Here is a 20696-nt window from a genome sequence, read left to right on the forward strand (position 1 = left end):
ATTGGGGATTACTTTAAGCAGAAACAGTGCTATTTGCCTCCATATGGTTGGTATGGTTAGTGTATAGTTAGTGTTTATCATAGACTGTATAACACCTTTATACATTCTATGGTAAATACTAACACTCCCCCTTTGCACGGGCAGAGCTAATCTGACCAGTGACAGAACAGCTAACTGAGCTAATAACAGCAGCTAGTTAGCTGTTTACTAACTTCAGCAACAAGTAAAGATCAGTGAAATCAGTGAAAAAATGTGTTTTTGTACAGTAATCAGTGGGGCCCGGCCCTAGAATCACTGCTTCAGCAGCATTATATTGAGAAATCTTTCCATCGAACGCTAAATTAATACAACCAGTGCAGAATGAGTCATCGACATTTTAAGATTCTTTTCCAAATGACAAACTCTTAAATGTCATTAAGAATACCTATGCAACACATTTATTTGACACTGATGGGCCAGATACTGCCACATTGGTAACATAGAGCAAAGCATATCATAAAAACATTTAAACATGATTTCAAGGGAAGGGAAGATTTTGTGCTTGTTTCTCTAAAAATACATTATGCAAAAAACACATAATTGATACTCTCTTGTCTTCATTTGCTTATTTGGCATTGAAGTAATTCAAAAGTAACTGAAAGTAATCAGATTACATTACTTTTATTTTGTGGTACTTGGATTATGTTGTGATTACATTTTTAAACAAGTAATTTGTAATTGTACTGGATTGCATTTTTTAAGTAACCCATGAAGTGATTTATGAATGAAGTGATTTATTTTGCATTAAGGATGTTGTATCAAAACGTAAAAACTGGAATTCTTGTAGGTTGTGGACGCCTGATATGACAAAGAGCTGAGCTGGGTGATGCTAACTCACTGTTGTGGGTCAAATACAACCTCCTGCATAAGATCGAAGGTAAAAACTGTATATTCAACAAGTACACACAAATACATGAAGCAATGTTTGTGTGTGAAGGGGTGGACGTACCCACAGACAAATGTCTCATACTGAGCTCACTTGAAGTTAATTTGTTGCTGAGAAATATCAGATTGAACAGGTTCTTGAAAATAAAAATAGTTCGTGTATAAAATGTATTTGCATTACTCTCATATATACACTGTAATACACACCTTTGCAGACAGATACTTAGGAAGATTAAATTATATAAAAGGAAGGTAATGGATGACTGTACAAAGTCAGTAAGGTTACTTAAAGAACCAACATTTTATCTGAGGTCTGAAAAGTCACCCTTTAGATCAACTTTATGCTGACACAGAGTGTGAGTTTATTTATTAGCATATTTCTCTGTAAGGGTGGGGATGCTATAAAAAAATCTGAAAAGTCTAAAATGTTAATCTGGTATGACTAAAACCTGCCTGGCCTCCATTCAGAGCCAACAGCTTGCACTTTGGCTCCATCGTGTTTTTACTTTGGACAGAAAATGACACAATGAGCTCAAAGCTTTAAATGTGCATCTGTTAAAAGAGTTAGTGTGTGAAGCTGCTGAGTGTCTGTTGGGTCACACGTGTTTTCCAACAGTTTGGCAGCTAGATTATGTCCCATATGGCCCGCATTGGTTTTAATTTAATTTGATTGATTTGTAACACTTGTAATAACAGGGACTGATTTAACTCACTGTTATTTCTCTTGTTTGAACAATCACCATCAATGGCTGATAGCTTAGCTCTTTACCAGTGTTTACTGTAATTCTCGGTCTTTCCCTCTTAGCTCAAAGGCACATCAATAGACCAACTGAATTGAATTTTCTTAATAAAAGGGATTGCCTGGACAGAGGTGGGGGGCACATGGCACAAATCAGGCCTCAGGGACACTTGTTGGCATTTAATACGTGCACATGGATATACCTTACACACCCATCTAAGATATATTTGCTCCAGTATGTATACTGCGTTTTTGTATGTGCATGTGGGAGTGTTTGTTGAGCTTCATTGCATTTCTTTATGGAGGTCTGTCAACTCAAGATGATTCATCACAGCGCTGAGCTCCTGTGCTAAGACTTCTTTTCCTTCCGTGTGTGATCCATGTTCATCTGCACAGATTCTCCTTTCTCCTCCCAAAAAACACAGATGATAAAGAGTGGTGGTTGCAGGCCGGGGTGGCACGTGAGCCCTTATTCTGTGTGTGGGGCCAAACACTTGCTTTATAATACCCTGGATACCACCATTCACATTATGTGATGCAATCTGTGTCTGATCAATGCTTGAATTAAGTTTGTCACGGTAATACAAGGCTCTACACTGTGAGGAATGACCATCCGTTTTATTTCAATTATTTAGTTAAAAGAGATGTCACCAAGACATGTAATTATGTACAAATGTTCCAGTATGAACAAACTATTTAAAAAATAAACCAAGAAATGGACAAGCAAGCTGATACAAAAACCAAAACCTCAAAAAAATAGACCATAACCAAATAAAACAGACTGAAACTTGGATCAAAAACACAGAACAGACAAGACCAAACCGTGACAAGAAGTCTTAATTCTAGAGGACAGGGTTGTGTATTTGACCTAATCAAGTACCTTTGGATAAAAGCGTCTGCCAAATGAGTAAATGTACCAGTTGCTGGTTGCAAATATCAGTGAACTAGAATATGAGACTGGTGGTACTGATATTTGGCATCCCTGAGCATGTTCACAAACTGGTGTTGAGGGGTTATGATTGGCAGGTTTACCAAAAAAAGAGAGCTCAACATGTGGAACAAAATTTCTTCCAGCTAAAATGTTTTGAACTTGTATGTATGTAACTCTTTATTTTCATCGCTTAGCACTGCTGTATTTCTACCAACACTCGAGAAGGACAACTGTGCGACCTCACACTAAAAGGTGGTAGTACAGGTAGTGAGAAGGGACATTTAGAATTTCTCTACAGTCAAATAAAAAAAACCTCCACTGTATCAGGCAGTGTGGCTGTGTAACACAAGCAGTGTTTCCTTTACATAGGCGTGTTGAGGAATGTGAACAACCTCTGTACATATATGTACTCTGTGGATTTCTAATATAATTGGTGGATTCAAAGTAGTTACAGGAATATTACACTTTCTTGCTGAGTGTTAGACGAAAACACCACTTTCATTTCTGTATGGTAAATATGAAGCTACCACCTGTTAGCTTAACCCAGCTAGTCTGACTCTGTCCAAAGGTAGCCTAACAAAATCCATCTACCAGCATCTCTAGGCTCACTAATTAACAAGTTATATCTGGTCTGTTGTCATTGCCATGAGGTTGTCGGACAACCAGAGACTACAGGATGTCATTGCTCCTGGTCAAGAAACAACCACACTTTTTTGTACAAATTAAATAATCTTTGGACACAGCCAGGCTTCCAGTCTTTATGCTTATTGTATTTCCCAAAACAAATGTGTGCTTGTGTGTGGGCGCAAAATTTGCTCTCAACCCTACTCTCTGCTACCGTATGTGCCTTTTCTGACTGACTGTAAGTTATAATGACATGACTATGCATGGTGGGACACATGTCCAAAGAGATGCCACTCTCCTCACAACCGTTCGCTAACTCTAAAATACAATTTTATCATGTGAAGCTGGCTGTCGAGCTTAACACCCGCCTCAATGGTGAAATGCCGCATGTTGATGTTTGGGTCCCATTGTGTGAATTCAGCTCCTATCTCAGCAGGAAGCCACCCTGTGATGGCCATGTCTTTTGTGCAGCTATGTGATTTTCTACATATCTGTTGCCTGTAGAAATGGCATGCAGACAATGATGATGGGGTTTTTCTCATTGTAAGGTGTTTATCTGTTCCAGTGTTCTGCAGAGAACTAATCACAATACAATCTGCCAGACAGACTGAAAATTGGATTCTGCTTTATCTGTTTCGAGCTTTTGGCAACTCCAACAGTTTCCATCTCTGATGATCACACTACAGCCCACATTGTGCAACGGATAAAAATGGCTGATTACTGCGATGAGGCACCCTGTCACTCTAATTTACACAAATCGTACACTCCCACTCTGACTTCTGCTCAACTGTATTAACGCCGGAGCAAATGTTTCTGGCAGTCAAACCCAGAAAGCCTAATTTAATCTACATGCACACTTCCACACAAATAATCCCACATCATGAAATTCATTCCTACCAACAATATGCACATTTGGTATTTATTGTTCCTCTGAGCATGTGATTATGCAGTTTTGGATGTGTGTTGTCTCAGCGGCATCACAGCAGTGAGGAGAACTCTTTATTATTATTCTTTATTATTTCAGCGATGCATTTCAGCTGATGTCTGATTGGCTGCATGATGAGACGCTACAGGAGGGATCGACTTGTTGGAGGTTTGGTAGTGGCAGAGTGAAAGTTCAGGTTTGGAGTTCACATTAAAACGCCTGTCCTGTGCGGCTGTGGAGCTAATGATGACAGGTGGGCGAGACAAACAGCCGCTATGGGTCACTGCGCTGTTATCCACAGAGGCCTGATTGCACAGCATCCTTTCAGCAGACTGATTGTCTGTTGAACTGCATGTGCTTTCATGTGTTCTGGTGATGTATTTAGTGAATACCAGTGAAGGTATGTTTTAGGTGCATTAATCAGCATGCAGTTATCTGGAGTGGAGGTTCAGGACTGAACCAACGTGGATGGTTCCTCACAAGGATGATGTTCACTTTGACCATCGTAGTGGAATAAACTGGCACAGCGCTGTGTTTGATGGAAATCAACATCATGCTCGTGGCTGTTTTGGTTGATCAGACCTCTGCTCAGGTTGAAAGTGAGCAAAACTATGCTGGGATGTGACGTCGTTTAACTAGTGACAAAGGTGGAATTTGTTCTACTGTTACAAGTGCAACAAAGCTTTCAACATTTTAGAAAGAGGCTGCTTGTTTTATAATGCATCTTCGTCAGTCTTCAATTTTCCTTTACACCACATACCCCTGACCTCTCAATAAACTATTATTATGGTTGTCTATTCTCTCCATATCATGTCATTGTCAGGTGTAGTTAATTTGCCAGGTGAGTCATCTCTTTGGCTCGCGTGCTGTTGGTTGATCAGATATCAGAATGAGGCACGGAGAGATTCAACCGTGACTACATGCCAGAGGTTACTCAGTGCATGCAAACATCAGCAAAGGGCTCATCAGGCAGCTGCTGTCCTGCCACACACACACACACACACACACACACACACACACACATCCTTGTGTCACTCCGTGTGGACCAGTCATTGACATAATGTATTCCCTAACCATTAACCCTGACCTTAACCTAATTCTACCCCTAACCCTAGAACCAAGATCATATCCTCAAACAGCCCTTTAAACTTGTGGTGTCCAACATTTTAGTCCCTGCACGAATATTTGAGAGATTTCTTTTGTGAGATATGGTTTCTCACTCTGTTCAATGTGTTAGTATATGGGACTTTATATCATCAGTGTCTTGCTTGTTAATCGGCAACTGAATTTTTCTCAGAGAACAGCAAGAGCTTACATTTAGGCACAGAAGGCAGTCTGCATTTGTGTTATTTAGCAGACACTAATGTTAAATAAGATATGCCTCTGCCTTATCTTATCGTCTTATCATATAAACATCACAAAGCAAAGCACAGCGCCCCTAAGAATGAAACAAACAAATTACATGCATAAAAACAGAACCGTTGGCACTTTTTTTCTTACTCCTGCTTCTCAAAAGGGTAAAATTGGTGTTTCTTTCTTAGGATTAATGTCTTTGAGAAAAGGAAAAGGGAGCTCAACCTCGGAGGCTGTATCACAGCCTGACAAAACAGCTTTAGTTTTAAGAGACTCTATAAACACAAGGCTTTCTGTAGTCATTGCAAAATGGATGCCAGAATAGATAGCAATGACCTTAATATTCACACAGAGAAGGTCAATTTATTTTTTATTTAAAACTTGGACTATTGGAGCTTTTAAATGGTACTTAATGGAAGGTGTAGAGAGAGTGAACGGGTAGGTGGTGTTGGTTTTCATTGATTCACGCAGGACAGATGTGGTGAAGCAGCAGCAGACACTGGAGGTAATAATCATCCATAACAAAAACCATTAACTCACGGTTTCAACCAGCAGTCATTAGTTTATCGCCCTCTTTTTTAAATGACAATATATTTCAGTCAGAGTTCATTCAGTTTAATTTGTCAGCAGAACAAGTGTAACTCCACTCTCTCCACTCTGACCATATCTTATCATTTTATTGTTTTTTAAATAATCGGGTTCTTTTTATGCATAAACTCATGCAGGATTTGTAGTGCTTGATCCTGCATAATGCTGCATAACACCAGAGATGGTACATTGTTGTTGCATTTCATTAAATTAAATCAAAGTGAACTGAAAAGCCTCTTAAACACCTGGCTGCCTGCAACATTTCCTCATCCTGCTTTCCCTTTCCATATTAATTATCAACATGCCACTTTTAACAAATCTAAAGTTCACATGAAATATGTAATACAGCATTAACAGGATTGCATAAATATCTCTATAATATCTATCTATAATCCACAAAATGCTGGCATGCTAACACCTTCCCGTTTATTGCCTGTTTGAAATTCATATTGTGCGAGTGTACATGTACGTGTGTGTGTTTGTGCAGCACATCTGTAGGTGCTTTAGTGTGCGTGTTCATATCCACCTGACACTTCCATTTGAAAGGTGATCAGATGTCTATTAACATCTTGTCCCTTATCATCCATCATCGTCATTCTCATATCCCACACAGCTCTTCATTATTCATCCCATCACTTTACGTCCAGCACTTCCAACACAGACGAGTCTGCAAACAAATCCTATAAAATCTGTAATTATTATTCATACAGTTTAGGCTTTATGATGGGAGTTCCTATAAATATCTTCCCCCGCTGTCTATTCTCCCACCCTCGCTTTCTGTCTTTGCCACATACATATTCTGTACATACTTATCCTACACACACACACACACACACACACACACACACACACACACACACACAATCTGCCCTCTACAACTCTGTCTCTGTTTTGGTTTTCTTCCGTTTCTCTGTGATCAGCGACACACAGATCTGCAGGGAGGAGATAAAGTGTCTTCTTCTTCTTCTTCTTCTTCTGCGTACTCTCCATCTGAACCCCCTCCCCCCACCACAGCACCCATCCTTCACAGCAGCTTGTGGGGACCATACCGGAGAGGGAGATGCACCACATGTAGTAGGGGAAGATGAGAAAAACATAGGAGGAGTGTATGGGCTTATCCTGCAGAATGAACAAAGGCGTGCTGGTGATTTAGTAGCCATGCTGCTGCTTGGATTCACACCAAGTATGGGTTCGATTGGCCAAGGAGACTGAGCACTCCTCCGACCTCCGCAGGCCAGGAGGAATGATGGAGGGTGTAAAAGGTTAAGTGAGGGAGGGAATGAAAGTAAAAGCTGTGAATGGAGGGAGGGTCTTGTGTAATAGGTAGGCTATAATCAAAAACTAAGCACACAGTAAGGGAGGAGTGATTTCGAAGACAATGTGGCCCTTACGGAGCATGAGATGCACATTACTGCACATATTTATTGTCTTGAGTTCTTCCTCCTGAGGTGGGATATTTAATTTATTCATGCTTTATTTGATTATTCACAATCCATACAGCTTTAGTATGGAAAGAGATGGGGGGTGACATAGATCATATAAGATCCTACAAAATGCAGTGGAGCCAGTAGGGTCCTGCTGAAGGATCAATTGTTTGATGTAATTCTCTCCTCCAGGGAACAGCAGGACTGGATGATGTATAATGAGTCTGCTATCAAACAAGCAGCCTGGACAGCAGTTAATGGTAAGTCATAAGCAAAACCCAGGAGAGCCTTCCTCCTCCTCCTCCTCCTTCTGTAATTGGTCTCCTGCATGCCTCTGTTCGCCCCGAAGGCGCCCCCATGTGGCGGGCAGGAGAAGTGCGCGCTCCGCGGGGGGCTTAAAAGCCCCAACTGAGGTGGAGCTACCCACAGTACCAAGGAGCTCTACACCGGGAAAAGTTTACCTCTACATATCACACTCGACTAACAGGAGGAAAAACCGCAGAGATGGCAACTCAAGCACAGCAGCCGCCCCACCTGCAACTGGCTGAGATCACCGCCTCGCAGTTCATCGACATCTGGAAACATTTTGACGCAGACGGTCAGTGCGCTCATCTGTCATCCAGGCTGATAAGTGTGGAAATAATGAGTGATCAATTACTTAAGAAGCTAAAAAAAATCATACTAAGAAGTGTGTGATATTAGAAATTCATGTTTTTATTTACTATATTACAACAGTTTCGTTTTCCTGTGAGAGTTTAAAAAAAAAGTCAAGTGAAGTGCTTGTTTCAAAATCATTAAAATATTACAGTATTATCACCAGCTACTGTAAGAAAATTATATTTGCGCTTCAGCTAATTTTAATCGAATACGACCTGTGAAGGCAATATTTTTCATAAGTGTCTTTTTTCCCCGTGTGTCTGTAGTAAACCCGTCAGTATCGAGTGTTTAATGCTCTTATCTACATCCTGTAGGCTAATATAAATTACTGAGGTTTACTATTGCTATTTACTGTGATAAAAATTTGTGAGCGGATCTAAAGTGTTTTTTAAAACTATGATAATTGAAATAAAATAAGTTATAGAGAGAAGGTTGGAAAAGAGGAAGAGGAGAGAGTGAAAAAAAGATAAGGGAGAGAGGGGGGAGCTGAAAGAGAAGAAGGATGAGAGAGAGTGTAGGAGAGATGGGGGGAGGGAGGGAGGGATAAAAGGATGCACAGAGGAGGGTGCCAGAGTAAAGGAGCATTTTCTACTGAACTTTAATGGGAGGAGCTTCTGAATCTGGGAGCTTACAGTGTGTGTGTGTGTGTGTGTGTGTGTGTGTGTGTGTGTGTGTGTGTGTGTGTGTGACAGTGGTGCAATTTAGATCCTTTAAAACTAGCAATACCACAATAATACCATAACATGTTACAAGTGAAACATCACATTTCACATTTTACTCAAGTACAAGTAAATAGACATTCATATAAAATGTAATTAAAATATCAAAGTAAAAATACTCATTATGCAGGTAAAATGATGATTGTTATATTAGAATTGATTATTATTGCTGATGCAAGCTATTTAATGCTGTAGAGCTGATTAATCATTTAGTTGATATAACTATTTTGTTAATTGCTTAATTGCTTAAAGTAACATATATGTAACATTTCCCATTCGAATATTTAAGAACAACTAGACTATGTTATATATGTTGTTGAGTTGTGTACTTACACTATTCCAAATGTTTACATTCGTATGTCAATGGCCCTTTCTTTTAAACCCTCTAGTTGCTATAACTTCTGAGGAAACTTGGTATCAGAGAGTGAGGAAGGAAGTCACAGAACGTGACTTAACATAACGTAAATAAATCTTTAATATGCTACTTTACCTCGTCCGTGGGCATGATTTCTGCCTGAGTCACATCAGACAGATATTCATTGGCAATGGTGGTTATTCAACAAAGTCGACCACAACTCCCGCTATACTTCACAATGTCATCACACTACGCCTTTTTTGTTACTGAATGGAAACAAGCATCTCTGTCTCACTGTGAGCCATTCCAACGTTAGTGATTTTCATGTTGCAAACAGAACGATTATTTTCTGATACCAGTCAGTAAAAACTCTCTGACCTCTTTTGTTAAACCCTTTGGAATCCCCTGTCCGATAAACTCACAATTTATTTTCATGTCGTCCTGCCAACAGGGGCGCCAGATCAGAAAACTAATTTGGTTAATTTTGGATAATTAGTGTTAATGGCCAATGGATCAGTGTCTAATCGATCAACTGCAGTGACTTTTTAAAAAACCATCGTCTTCAAGCAGCTCCACAGGAGAAGTTCAGATCACACTAGTTGTGATGAGTGTGCGGAATGGGTAGAATCATGAACTGTGGGACCCCCAACTATGAAGAAATGTTAAACTTTCCCTGATTCCCTTGTAAGGAAGGGCTGGATTCTGCGGATGTTGTAAAGAGCAGTTCTGCCGGATTGGTCAGAATCAGGTTGGTTGTCTGGTACTACGCAAAGGTTCCTCACGGTTGGTGAAGGAGACACTGTCCTCAACACTGACCAGTAAGTCCATGTGAGGGCAGTCTTTCCCCAGCATGACGACAAGTTCAGTCTTGTCAAGGTTAAGCTTTAGGTGATGCGCCAAGAGGAGGGGAAAGAGAGGAAAAGTTAAGTCTCACCCACGTAACAGCGTTAGGACAAGCCGGCAATGTGATTAGAGAGCCTAGAAATCTAGTATATGGGGAGAACAGGAGTGGTCCTAGTACTGAACCTTGGAGGACACTGGTGTCAGGAGAGCAGGTTTGGACAAAGAGACATTCCTTGTGACCTGATAAGTGCGATTCGTCTGGTAGGATGTAAACCAGCATAGCGCAGAGTCTGCGATGCCGAGTTCAGCAAGAGTGGAGAGGAGGATCTGGTGGTCCACGCTGTCGAAATCAGCAGATAGGTCAAGGAGAATGAGGAGAGATGAGAGGGACGAGGCTCTGGCAGCAGACTATCGTCTCAGTAGAGTGTGCAGTCTTGAAGCCTGACTGATGAGGGTCAAAGAGGTTGTTTTGTGAGAGATATGATGACAGTTGGTTAGAGATGGTGTTCCAGGGTTTTAGAAAGGACTGAAAGAGATACTGGTTCCGGATGTCGGCTGTGTCATGGGTAGGTTTCTTAAGGAGCGGCTTGACTTTAGCGTCTTGAAGGCGGGTGGAATAAGTGGTGAATTGAGAAGTTGATGAGGGTGGTAAGGAATGGCAGGATGTCGCTTGAGATTGCTTGGAGAAGGGAGGAGGGGATCGGGTCAAGAGGGCAGGTGGTGGCATGGTTAGACATAACTAGTCTGCAAACATCTTCAGAGGAGAGAGGGGTAGAGCAGGTAAGGCCAACAAAGGGGGGAGTTAGGGGAGGGGGTGGGGTAGTGACACAGGTCAAAGAGGAGCTGATGTTCTTAACCTTTTTAGTAGAGGGAGGGGCATACTCATTCGCAGGTTACTGACTCCCTGGTTATCAGAGGTGGCCATGGAGTACATAACTTATCCCCAAGTAGAAGAAAAGAAAACTCTGCTAGAAGTGACATTATGATTTCAAATTTAGGTCCAGAATTGTTGGAATTCCCTGAGAAAGCTGTACAGTTTCAACAAAAACATACTGGGACTGCTGGGAAGCAGCGTGGGCTGACAAAATAACATCACCTAGTCAGCCATTAGAATGATTGGCCGAAGTTGCAATTGCATTAGGGAACTATGCAAGCTACAAAAACAATGCCAGCAGAAAGTGACGATCTCACTTTATGATAGTGGTACGATTATATTATTTTCATGAACCTTAACTGAAGTAATCATCTTCATCGTCATTATGGCATGGCACACACCCTACCTCCCTGCTCCCTCCTTACAAGTCCCTGTTAAGCTACTCCATGCTTACCACTTCACCTTCACTCTCCTCGTGCTCACTCTGTCCCTCTACCCTGTCATGGTCACTGTGTCCCTCTGCTTCACTGTCACATTCCTCTTCCTCTGCCTGGCAGTGACCATAGTGTCCTTTCCTCCTTCAAGGGACTGTGGCTACACAATGTCGGATACTGAAGCTAGCAAACATATTAGGTTATTTTGGCATCCGTCTTAAATTTTTTTTTTTTTTGACGACTTGATCCATTAACAGATTTTCGCTCTGCACAGCTTTATTGGAAATGGGGTCTAAGTGATGTGATTGGGCCAGACCTGTGTCAGTGTAGAAAATGAACCAATGGGCCGCTGCCTTTCACTGCCTTATGGGCTGCTAGTTGGCCAGTACTACTAGTAGTAGTTGGTAGTAGTTTTTTTAAATAAATAAATAATTTAAATTATATCAGCTTGAAGGTGCGTCGGCCCACCAGGCAAATTCTAGATATGTCAGATTACCAGTCCAGCCCTGCACTCAAAGGAAACACTGAATATTGTGTCGGCTCACTGTAAATTGTCTATTTTTGGTAATGGGTGATGGATTGTTGTTGGCTAAGATATAACTTGTTTTCTTGACCGCAGCTGCAGCACAGCAGCGACTGACTGAACCGATGCTCCTATTAGCTGTAGGGAAAACTGGGACAAACAGAAACCAGAGATAATCCGAAGGAATAATTTTTAGCAGCAGTGTGAAGTCTTCGAATGTTTTTCTTTACATTTGGTTTCAGTCATTATGAGTTTTGCAACAGGGTTGTTTTGAAGTGCCATTGAACAATCAGCAGTTGAGCTGTGCTTGAAAATGTTTTGGGAAGTAGAGGGCTGCATCTGCTCAGTGTGCAGCGGTGCGCTCCATGTGGCAGATTTGTATTGGAGCTAAACTCTGGCAGTGAGCCCCAATGAACTGAGGACATGGGGGCTTTATCACAAGTCACAGGACTTAAACATATAAATAAAATATAAAAAATATACTTCATCATTAATTATTTGTCCCTTGATTTCTCACTTAAGACACTTTATACTGTTTTTAATCTCCTGTTTCAGTTATGTAAGATTATATCAGAATTCAAAATTCTTTTTTCAGGTGAAAAGGTTAGATACCAATTTCATATATAATTTTTCACAATTTCAGGAGACGATGCTGTAACAGTGCAAGTACAGTACAACAACTTTACTTTGAGTCAATCAGAGCAAGATTTGTTTTTTGTCCAGTCATGTGCCCAGTAGCTACTGTATCTGCACTGTAGGACATGGCCGTTTCTCATATACCCTTGAAGGACAACAAGACCACTGCTGGCACGGTTACGCACAACGAGACACTCCCCTTCCTTTTTGTTACACTTAATTTATGTGAAATATCACAATGACTGTTGGATGGATTGCCAAGAAATTTACAATTTGGTGATGCTTTTAGCTTTTCACATGGCGCCATCATCAAGTTAAAACTGTATCACTTATCAATACTTTGGTATATGACCAAATACCTGTAAAACTAATGTCCTTCCCATCAGCCTTAGCTTTACTCTGTGCTAAATTTAATGCTAATTACCAAATGTTAGCATGGTAACAAGCTAAACTAAGATGGTGACTGTGATCCTGTACCTGTGAAACCTCAGCATGTTAGCATCTTTATTAGGATTTAAATAAAAGACAACATTTCCATTGCTTAAACATATTCATTTTCTTCTTTGTCAAATCTGAATTGATGTAAGTATGAATAACAGAGTGTAAAGATATTAAAAAGTGCTATTGTTTATATCCAGACTGTGCTCTACTGTGGCAGCTTTTGGAGTTTGTGTGTTACAGAAAGTAACATAGTAAAGGATAACTGTACTCACCTTTATTTAACTTTTTTAAACCACCAAAATAAGCAATCTCAAATTTTGTCAAAAGTAGTCTTTTTTGACTACATTTGACTTTATAATAATTATTGAAAGTACATTTTTTGTCAGATGTTTTCTCTGTAAATGTCAATTAGTGTTACTGCAGATGCAGATATGATAATTGTAACTGCTGATACAATATCTCACATTTTTTCCCAGGCACAGTTTGGTACAGAATTTGATCATATGACCAACAAGGGTTAGTCTAGCTATTACTCAGTTTGTATAGGAGCTGATGATTAGAAATTATTAGCAGTTCAAGTTTGAATGTGAAACTGAACTGAAGAATGAATGTTAGGTTGTATTGAGTAGATGCAGCTTTGTGTTGGCCTACTTTGTTTTCTGCACCCAAAGCTTTGTGTTCCTGCAGTTACTTGTTTATATCTAAAACAGCAGCTCAACTGAAACACAGATGGCGACATGGAACACCTATGGGGGGGTTGGGAGGTTGGGAGGTGGGATCACAAAGGAAAGGACACGAGAGGCTAAGAGATTAAGAGATGGCAAGGGGGGCAGGGTGAATGTCTGCGTTTTATTCTGTACATCTGTAACAATTTCATTGATGTATATTGTACGATAAAAGACACAAACCCCCAACCCCACTGATCGTACTGTAGACAGATGGGATTTTTTCTTATGATTAAAAAGAGAACGCTAAATGTCCTATGTTACCCTGTGACTTGCAGGGAGAAAAATTATCATATTGAATCATCCCCGGTCATGTGGCTGTCATAAGAAGTACAAATCCAGAAACAAGGACAGAATGCCCCAATAAGCATCAGTCTGACTGCCCACTTTCACCCTCTTAGGCTAGAATACACTCATTATACTGCTTACACTCCAGCTGCACTGGACTCGTCGTTTGTTTTTTTTTCTGCTACAGCACATCACTGAATCTCCACAATCCCTGCCACTGCTAAAAGCCAATTTGGCACAAGAGATATCAGTGTGAATAGAGAATAATCTGTGGACATGAGCTTGTTTTTGTGTGGCGTGTATTCAGTTCATCAGAGTTTTCAATTAAAAGTTTCAGTTCTGTAGAGATGATATGACGTGTTAATCTTATTTCCCAGTGTTGCGGAGCTCCGGCCTTCATGAATATTGATGACCCAGAATGTCTTTTGACTTGTGCACTGAATTAAACCAACCAAATACTCTCAAAGAAACTGATTTAATTACAGCTTGAAGCATTTATACCATCCAAGTCCAAGCAATTCTATAAACTTCCCACTTGGATCCAGTCACAGAGCACTTGAGACTGGACTCAAGCTTGAGGTTTGATGACTGCTCCAAAAAGACCCCCGGTGAACTTTAATCTTTCATCCACATCTAAGTCTTTCATTAAATTTTTGAACGGTCAACAAAGCTTTGGGGCGACTTAAAAGCTTCATAACACCATTTGTGCCAAACTAATTTAGTTCCTCTGGTGCTCCGCAGGAAACGGTTACATCGAAGGGAAGGAGCTGGAGAACTTCTTCAAAGAACTGGAGACCGCGAGACGAGGAGCAGGCGTGGTGAGCGTGTGCTTACTGAAGCACATTTCTGAATACTTAACATAGTTTCATGTGACTCGTGTAGCTGACACATTGAAATATGAGTTAATTCTCTACCATCAAAATGAATGCATATTAATAAAGTAATTCCTGTTTCTTCAGTCCATCATTTCACAAAATAAAATGACGATATATAAATCACAATTGCTAAGGCAACCCTCTCTCCTAGAAATGACATCAAGATTTTTGTCCTAAATATATGTCTCTCTGATCTGTGATTTGATGTGTTTGCAGGATCCTTCACATGCTATATTCAAAGAGAAGATGAAGGAATTTATGGACAACTTTGATAAGAACTCTGATGGGAAAATTGAGATGTCAGAGGTGAGAACTAATCAAAAGACACACTACTGGACAGTAGCCTATATCCACAACATCCCTGGTTCAACTCCTGTTGTTGTTGCATGTCATCCCCCCCTTTTCTCCCCTTATGTTACCTGTCAGTATCTTTACTGTCAATCTGTCCAATAAAACAGAAAATGCTACAAATATCATCTCAAAAAACATAGCTACTGCTTAAATAAAGCCTACATTTTAAATGTTTCTTGTATTTGTAAATATAAACATTGAAGCATTAAGATAAAATATAGGTCTCTGGAATAATAATCATTGTGTCTCTTTATCTTCCACTCTGTAGTTGGCTCAGCTTCTGCCCACAGAGGAAAACTTCCTGCTCTGTTTCAGAGAATTTGTGGGATCCAGCGCCGAGTTTATGGCTGTAAGTTTGTGTATATCTGTGTACCTTAAGTCTCACACTCATCAAACCTGATTCAATTAGAGAGAAAACAGTGAGGCATCAAATATCTTGTCCTCTGTGAGTGAAAATAAGCCTCACATACACACACTTGGTTTGCTCTGGCTTGGGCTGGGGAGGGTTTCCAGCGGTGTTGTGATGTTCAGGCTGCTCTTGTGTGTTAAAGCTATTCTCAGACAGCCATACATTATGAATGGAGAACAGTTTCTGCAGGGGAAAGGCAGTGAGTGCTGGAGGGGTTTAGGTATCCATCTTTGATAAGGGCTTCAACAAATTCTATATTTACACGATGTCAGATTTAAGTGTCACATCTTTGGGGCAGCTGAGTCCACTAATTAGATGGTCAGTGGTTCGATCCCCCAATCAGCATGTCGAAGTGTTGTTTGGACAGAATACTGAACCCCAACTTGCTCCTGTGAGATGTGTCATGTGTGAGCGATTAGTTCCTTTTTTCGTCTTTATTGTAGTCTTTTTCTTTTTAATTAGATAATATATAGAGAAGGTCTGCCAGTCATAAGATTGAGCGTCATAAAGAAGTAACACACATGTTCACTGAGAGCTACTGTAACAACTTCTCTCTTCTCCTACAGGCCTGGCGGAGGTATGACTCTGACCGGAGCGGATACATTGAGTCGAATGAGCTGAAGGTAAAACGCAATGTGCCAAAACTGGACAAAAGCTAATTCATGCAGTGTCGAATTATTTACAGTACATGCTAAAGACACAGCTACAAAAACATGCACACTCTCTGTTCTGCATCCGACCTATGAAATAATTAAAAAAATACCCTCACACATGATAATTATAGTCAGTAATGTGTATAACTGTAAATACTGTAAACAAACTAGACCTTGGTTGAGATGGTGATTAGCTTCTGTGTAAGGCTAGTGGTATAATTGGTGCTCTCTACTGAGGGAGCTACTGTGAGCCTGCACACATGAGTTATGCTCTCCATTGAATATTCTCACTGTCATGTGAAAAACAATTAGCCCACTGTAGCATATCTGAAAACAAACACGTTCACATCCTGAGCTCTGTGCATAGACCCTATTCATTTTCACCATAACTGCTAACCACTGATCATAAATGCACTGTGACCTCTAGTCACTGACTGTGGGAGTGGCTAACTGTCTCTTCAGGGTTTCCTGTCAGACCTGCTGAAGAAGGCCAACAGAAACTACAATGAAAAGAAGCTCAATGAGTACACAGAGACAATTGTGAGTATCATTGCGTGTAGAATATGTTTTTCCATCCAGCATTTCACATCACATAAGCTGAACCACAGAAGCATCAGTTAAAAAAGTTGTCAGTAACATGAATTAATTAACACGAAAACAGAACATTTCTGTCTGTTTTTGTTTGACATAAGCAGGAGTACATCACATCTACACTCAGTCCCTTCATGCCCATATGTCCAAAATGTAGCACTTGGCTGCTACATTTCTACCTAATGTAGCTGAAATAATAATCCCTAAAGGCTTAAATTTTAATGTACTCAGCAACATCAATGTCTGCGTTCACCCTCCAGCTCACCTGTAGTGCTGATACATCACTTTTCTGGCCATCAGTCATCTGTGGTCTGAACACACTCTGCTGCCATTTAAGTTTTCTTGAATGTATGTGTTTCACATGTAAAATGTGTGTGTGGGGCTGCACATGAAGACCTTCAGTTTGCTGTGCCTTCTCTGATAATTTCTCTGCTGATCTTCTCTCTGTGCAGCTGAGGATGTTTGATCTGAACGGTGATGGTAAGCTGGGCCTCTCTGAGATGGCGAGGTGAGTGTGTCTCCAGTACTGTTTGTCTGTTTTCTGTATGTACATGTCTAAACATCTCTTAAAGAGTGCTAACAAGGTGAAACCTCCACTGTAGGCTCTTGCCGGTCCAGGAAAATTTCCTGCTGAAGTTTGAGGTAAGATTACACTCAAATTGATTTTAGGCATAAAATCACATCAACTACTGTATAGCTACTTAAGACTGAAGTCCTGTAACACTGTAGAGAAGTAGTACAATTCCACATTATTGGATTCACTACAGGAAGATTACTTGCCATTAAAGTACTGAAAGGACATATGGGCCATTGACGAAAATGTGCATTTACTTAGGTTAAGTCCTACAGGAATTAAATATTACTGTATAATATTTCTGTCAACATGATAGCCTCCTGTTTTCTGTTTATGAACAGCTTTTATGTTCAATTAAATTGTTAATTGAAGTTTAATAATTAATTCCTGTGTTTTTTTAATCTAGTTCTTTCATTTGCATCTTAAAATATTATTGCACAGATTCATGTATATTCTTGGCTATAAGACAGAATTTAGGGAATACTTAGCCACTATGTTTACCATTTGGATGCGTCAAAGTTCAACATTTGTGACACAGTGACAATACGGATCTACATATACTGTATATGTATTTTGTCACGTATGTTCCCATACGTACATTCTAGCTGGCTAGAGCAGATCAACAATTCCTTTCTGACAGAGGATTAGTCGGATCAGGATTAACTCAACTCTAGTCCCAGTTATCATAATCTGCATGGATTAATATCAGTTCTGGGTCTGGTGGGGCTTTTACCGCTCTCTAGAAATATCCTGCTGTTTCTAACAAATTTCACCTCTCTCTCTCTCTCTCTCCTTCTTACTCACAGGGCATCAGGCTTAAAGTTAAAGAGTTTGACTCCCTCTTCACCTTCTATGATAAGGTAAACAGAGCATGTTTGTCTGTGTGTTTGCTTACATATATACTATATCCGTTTTAAGGTGACCAGATTTTTTAAATGAAAACCAGGGACTTTTGGTTTGGTGGTCAGTATGTCATTAAAAAATATAATGGTATTATATACGGGAACGATTTCAGTTTTATAATCTGTGAAATATAATCTCTTCTGAATGAAATCAAGTCATTTTGAGGCGGAAACTACCTTTCAGCCAGTAGAGGCTGCAATCACTTTCTGGCAAGTAGAATATTGTATTTTATGTGTGCGATTTTAAGAGAAGTGAGTTATAATCTGTCACATATAACCCTCATGAATATAATCAAGTCATTTCAGAATAACTTGCAGTAATAACTTTTCAGTCAACAGAGGCTGCAATACTCACTACAGGAGTTTTATTGGCCATTTAAAGGTATTTTAACAGGTAAAAAGACTGGATTAGTTGGTACACAGCAAGTTAAATGATGTAGAGTCATAAGGATAATTGTAAAAGAGATCATGTCTTTAATTTATATATAACTCAGCAGTAAGTCATGTTAATTATTGGCTACATTGTGTTTTCCAAATATAAACAAGGATATTAGACATAGGCCAACCAAACACATATTCCCTTGGCAACAACAGGCTTCTATTATTGCCTATAATCATGCCTGATTACGCTGATAACTTAACACTTAATGGCCACAACTGTGATTATTCCGTTAAAATAAACTTTAAAGTATCACAAAGACACACCTTTGCTGTTACCACGGATATAAAGTGATGTTTATTTGCACGTTATGTCTGTTTGATCAAACACACGATGTCAGTTGGTCAGTCGGCCACACTTTATCCAACAACTATTTGACAGATTGTTATGAAATTTTGTAACGTTACAGACATTCATGGTGCGCAGAAGATAAATCCTACTAACTTTGGTGATCACTTGCCTTTTCCTCTGGCACCACCATGAGTTTGACATTTCTGTTTTTTTAGTGAAATGCCTCAACAACTAGCCTAAAGATGGCCACACATTCATGCCTCCCTCATGATAAATTTTAGTAACTTTTGTGATCCTCTGATTTTTCTTTCTAGCGCCATCATCGGGTCAACATTTGCATTTATCCAGTACTTTATGACGTGCAAAACCTGCTAGTGAGATTTCCATCAGCCTCAGCTGTGCTCTATGTTTTTTGTAACTAGCAAATGTTAGCATGCTAACACGCTAAACTGGTAAATGTCGGAATCATTATACCTGGTAAACATGCTGCATGTTCACTGCTTGCATGGCTGTACACTCTGGTCTTGTTTTTACATAAATACTTCTTCTGTATAACTCAGACCTCTCCTGTTGTTCTCTTTCACCAGGATGGTAGTGGGTATATTGATGAGCAGGAGCTGGATGCTTTGCTGAAGGACCTCTGTGACAAGAACAAAATGGTAATGAATAGTTAGCCTATTGATTGATCAGTTCAGATTACTTTTCTACTTGCCAAATATAGAGCTGAGATGGAATAGCTGCCAGAGATGCCTCTGTAGTGTACTGCACCATCTGTAGACCACCTTGTGCCCACTGACCGTGTGTGACTGTGTCGTTTCTGGCAGGACGTGGACTCAACAGGACTGGTGGGGTACAAGAAGAGCATCATGGCTCTGTCTGACGGAGGGAAACTGTACCGCACTGAGCTGGAGATCGTCCTCTGCGAGGACTCCACGCTGTGACCTCCCTGCCTGGGACCCTGCTGGCCTCCCCCACCGCCTGCTCCTTCCTACCCCCTGATGTAACCTGGTGCATGTGTGACCCTTAACCTCGCTACACCACTTAAAGTGAAAACAAATGTTCTCCTGAGAGCACAAAGTGTACCGCTGGCCCTGCTGTTTTAGCTTTGAACCCCACTGAGGTCATTTCTTTTTTTAACTTTACATGCAGTTCTATAGTTAAATAGCAATGACTACAGCAATATTTTGTGTATTTATTTATTTGACTTCCCATTTTTAATATGCATTTGTCTTTTTAACCTAAAATTAATACTTGTGTTGTTTAGAATCTTCATTTATTATATTTATTTCTGTTAGATTTTAACCCTGTTTTATTTGACAAGGCTTGTACTGTTCTATTAAAAATATTACTGAGAGAATTAATAAATATACTATGACAACGCTTGTCCCAGTTATTCACATGCATTAAAAAGTCCTAACTTCATCTAAATGATGTTCTGTTGCACCTCACCTATCAGGGGGATTGTTTCAATTGTGCCACTGCCTCTGCTGTGAGAGGTTTGTTTAGTCTTTTCTCTCAGCGCAGCGTAAAAGAAAATTATTTCCCCCCTCTCTGACAGTTGCGTGGTTCCAGTGAAGATTACCATAGAGATGCCCAGAGCAAGAGTGT

General features: G+C 40.1%; 1 protein-coding gene across 1 annotated transcript; it reads left to right on the plus strand.

Moving 5' to 3' along the window:
* The first annotated feature begins 7916 nt into the window (after window positions 1–7916).
* LOC119889725 (calretinin-like) lies at window positions 7917–20481 on the plus strand. The gene is made up of 11 exons (XM_038700525.1): window positions 7917–8106; window positions 14745–14821; window positions 15095–15184; window positions 15498–15578; window positions 16205–16261; window positions 16754–16831; window positions 17335–17390; window positions 17485–17524; window positions 18263–18316; window positions 19676–19747; window positions 19913–20481. The coding sequence occupies exons 1-11, from the start codon at window positions 8013–8015 to the stop codon at window positions 20027–20029; spliced, it is 816 nt and encodes a 271-aa protein (XP_038556453.1). The 5' UTR covers window positions 7917–8012; the 3' UTR covers window positions 20030–20481.
* Window positions 20482–20696: the final 215 nt, after the last annotated feature.

Source organism: Micropterus salmoides, unplaced genomic scaffold (genome assembly GCF_014851395.1).
Source record: "Micropterus salmoides isolate LMB-PRFRI ecotype aquatic unplaced genomic scaffold, ASM1485139v1 Ms_hic_scaffold_6, whole genome shotgun sequence".
NCBI classification, from domain to species: Eukaryota; Metazoa; Chordata; class Actinopteri; order Centrarchiformes; family Centrarchidae; genus Micropterus; species Micropterus salmoides.

Coding starts and splice junctions, on each gene's coding strand:
- LOC119889725 (XM_038700525.1), top strand. CDS start 8,013: ATGGCAACTCAAGCACAGCAGCCGCCCCACCTGCAACTGGCTGAGATC. Junction 14,822..15,094: donor CGAGACGAGGAGCAGGCGTG/GTGAGCGTGTGC, acceptor ATGTGTTTGCAG/GATCCTTCACATGCTATATT. Junction 18,317..19,675: donor TCTTCACCTTCTATGATAAG/GTAAACAGAGCA, acceptor CTCTTTCACCAG/GATGGTAGTGGGTATATTGA.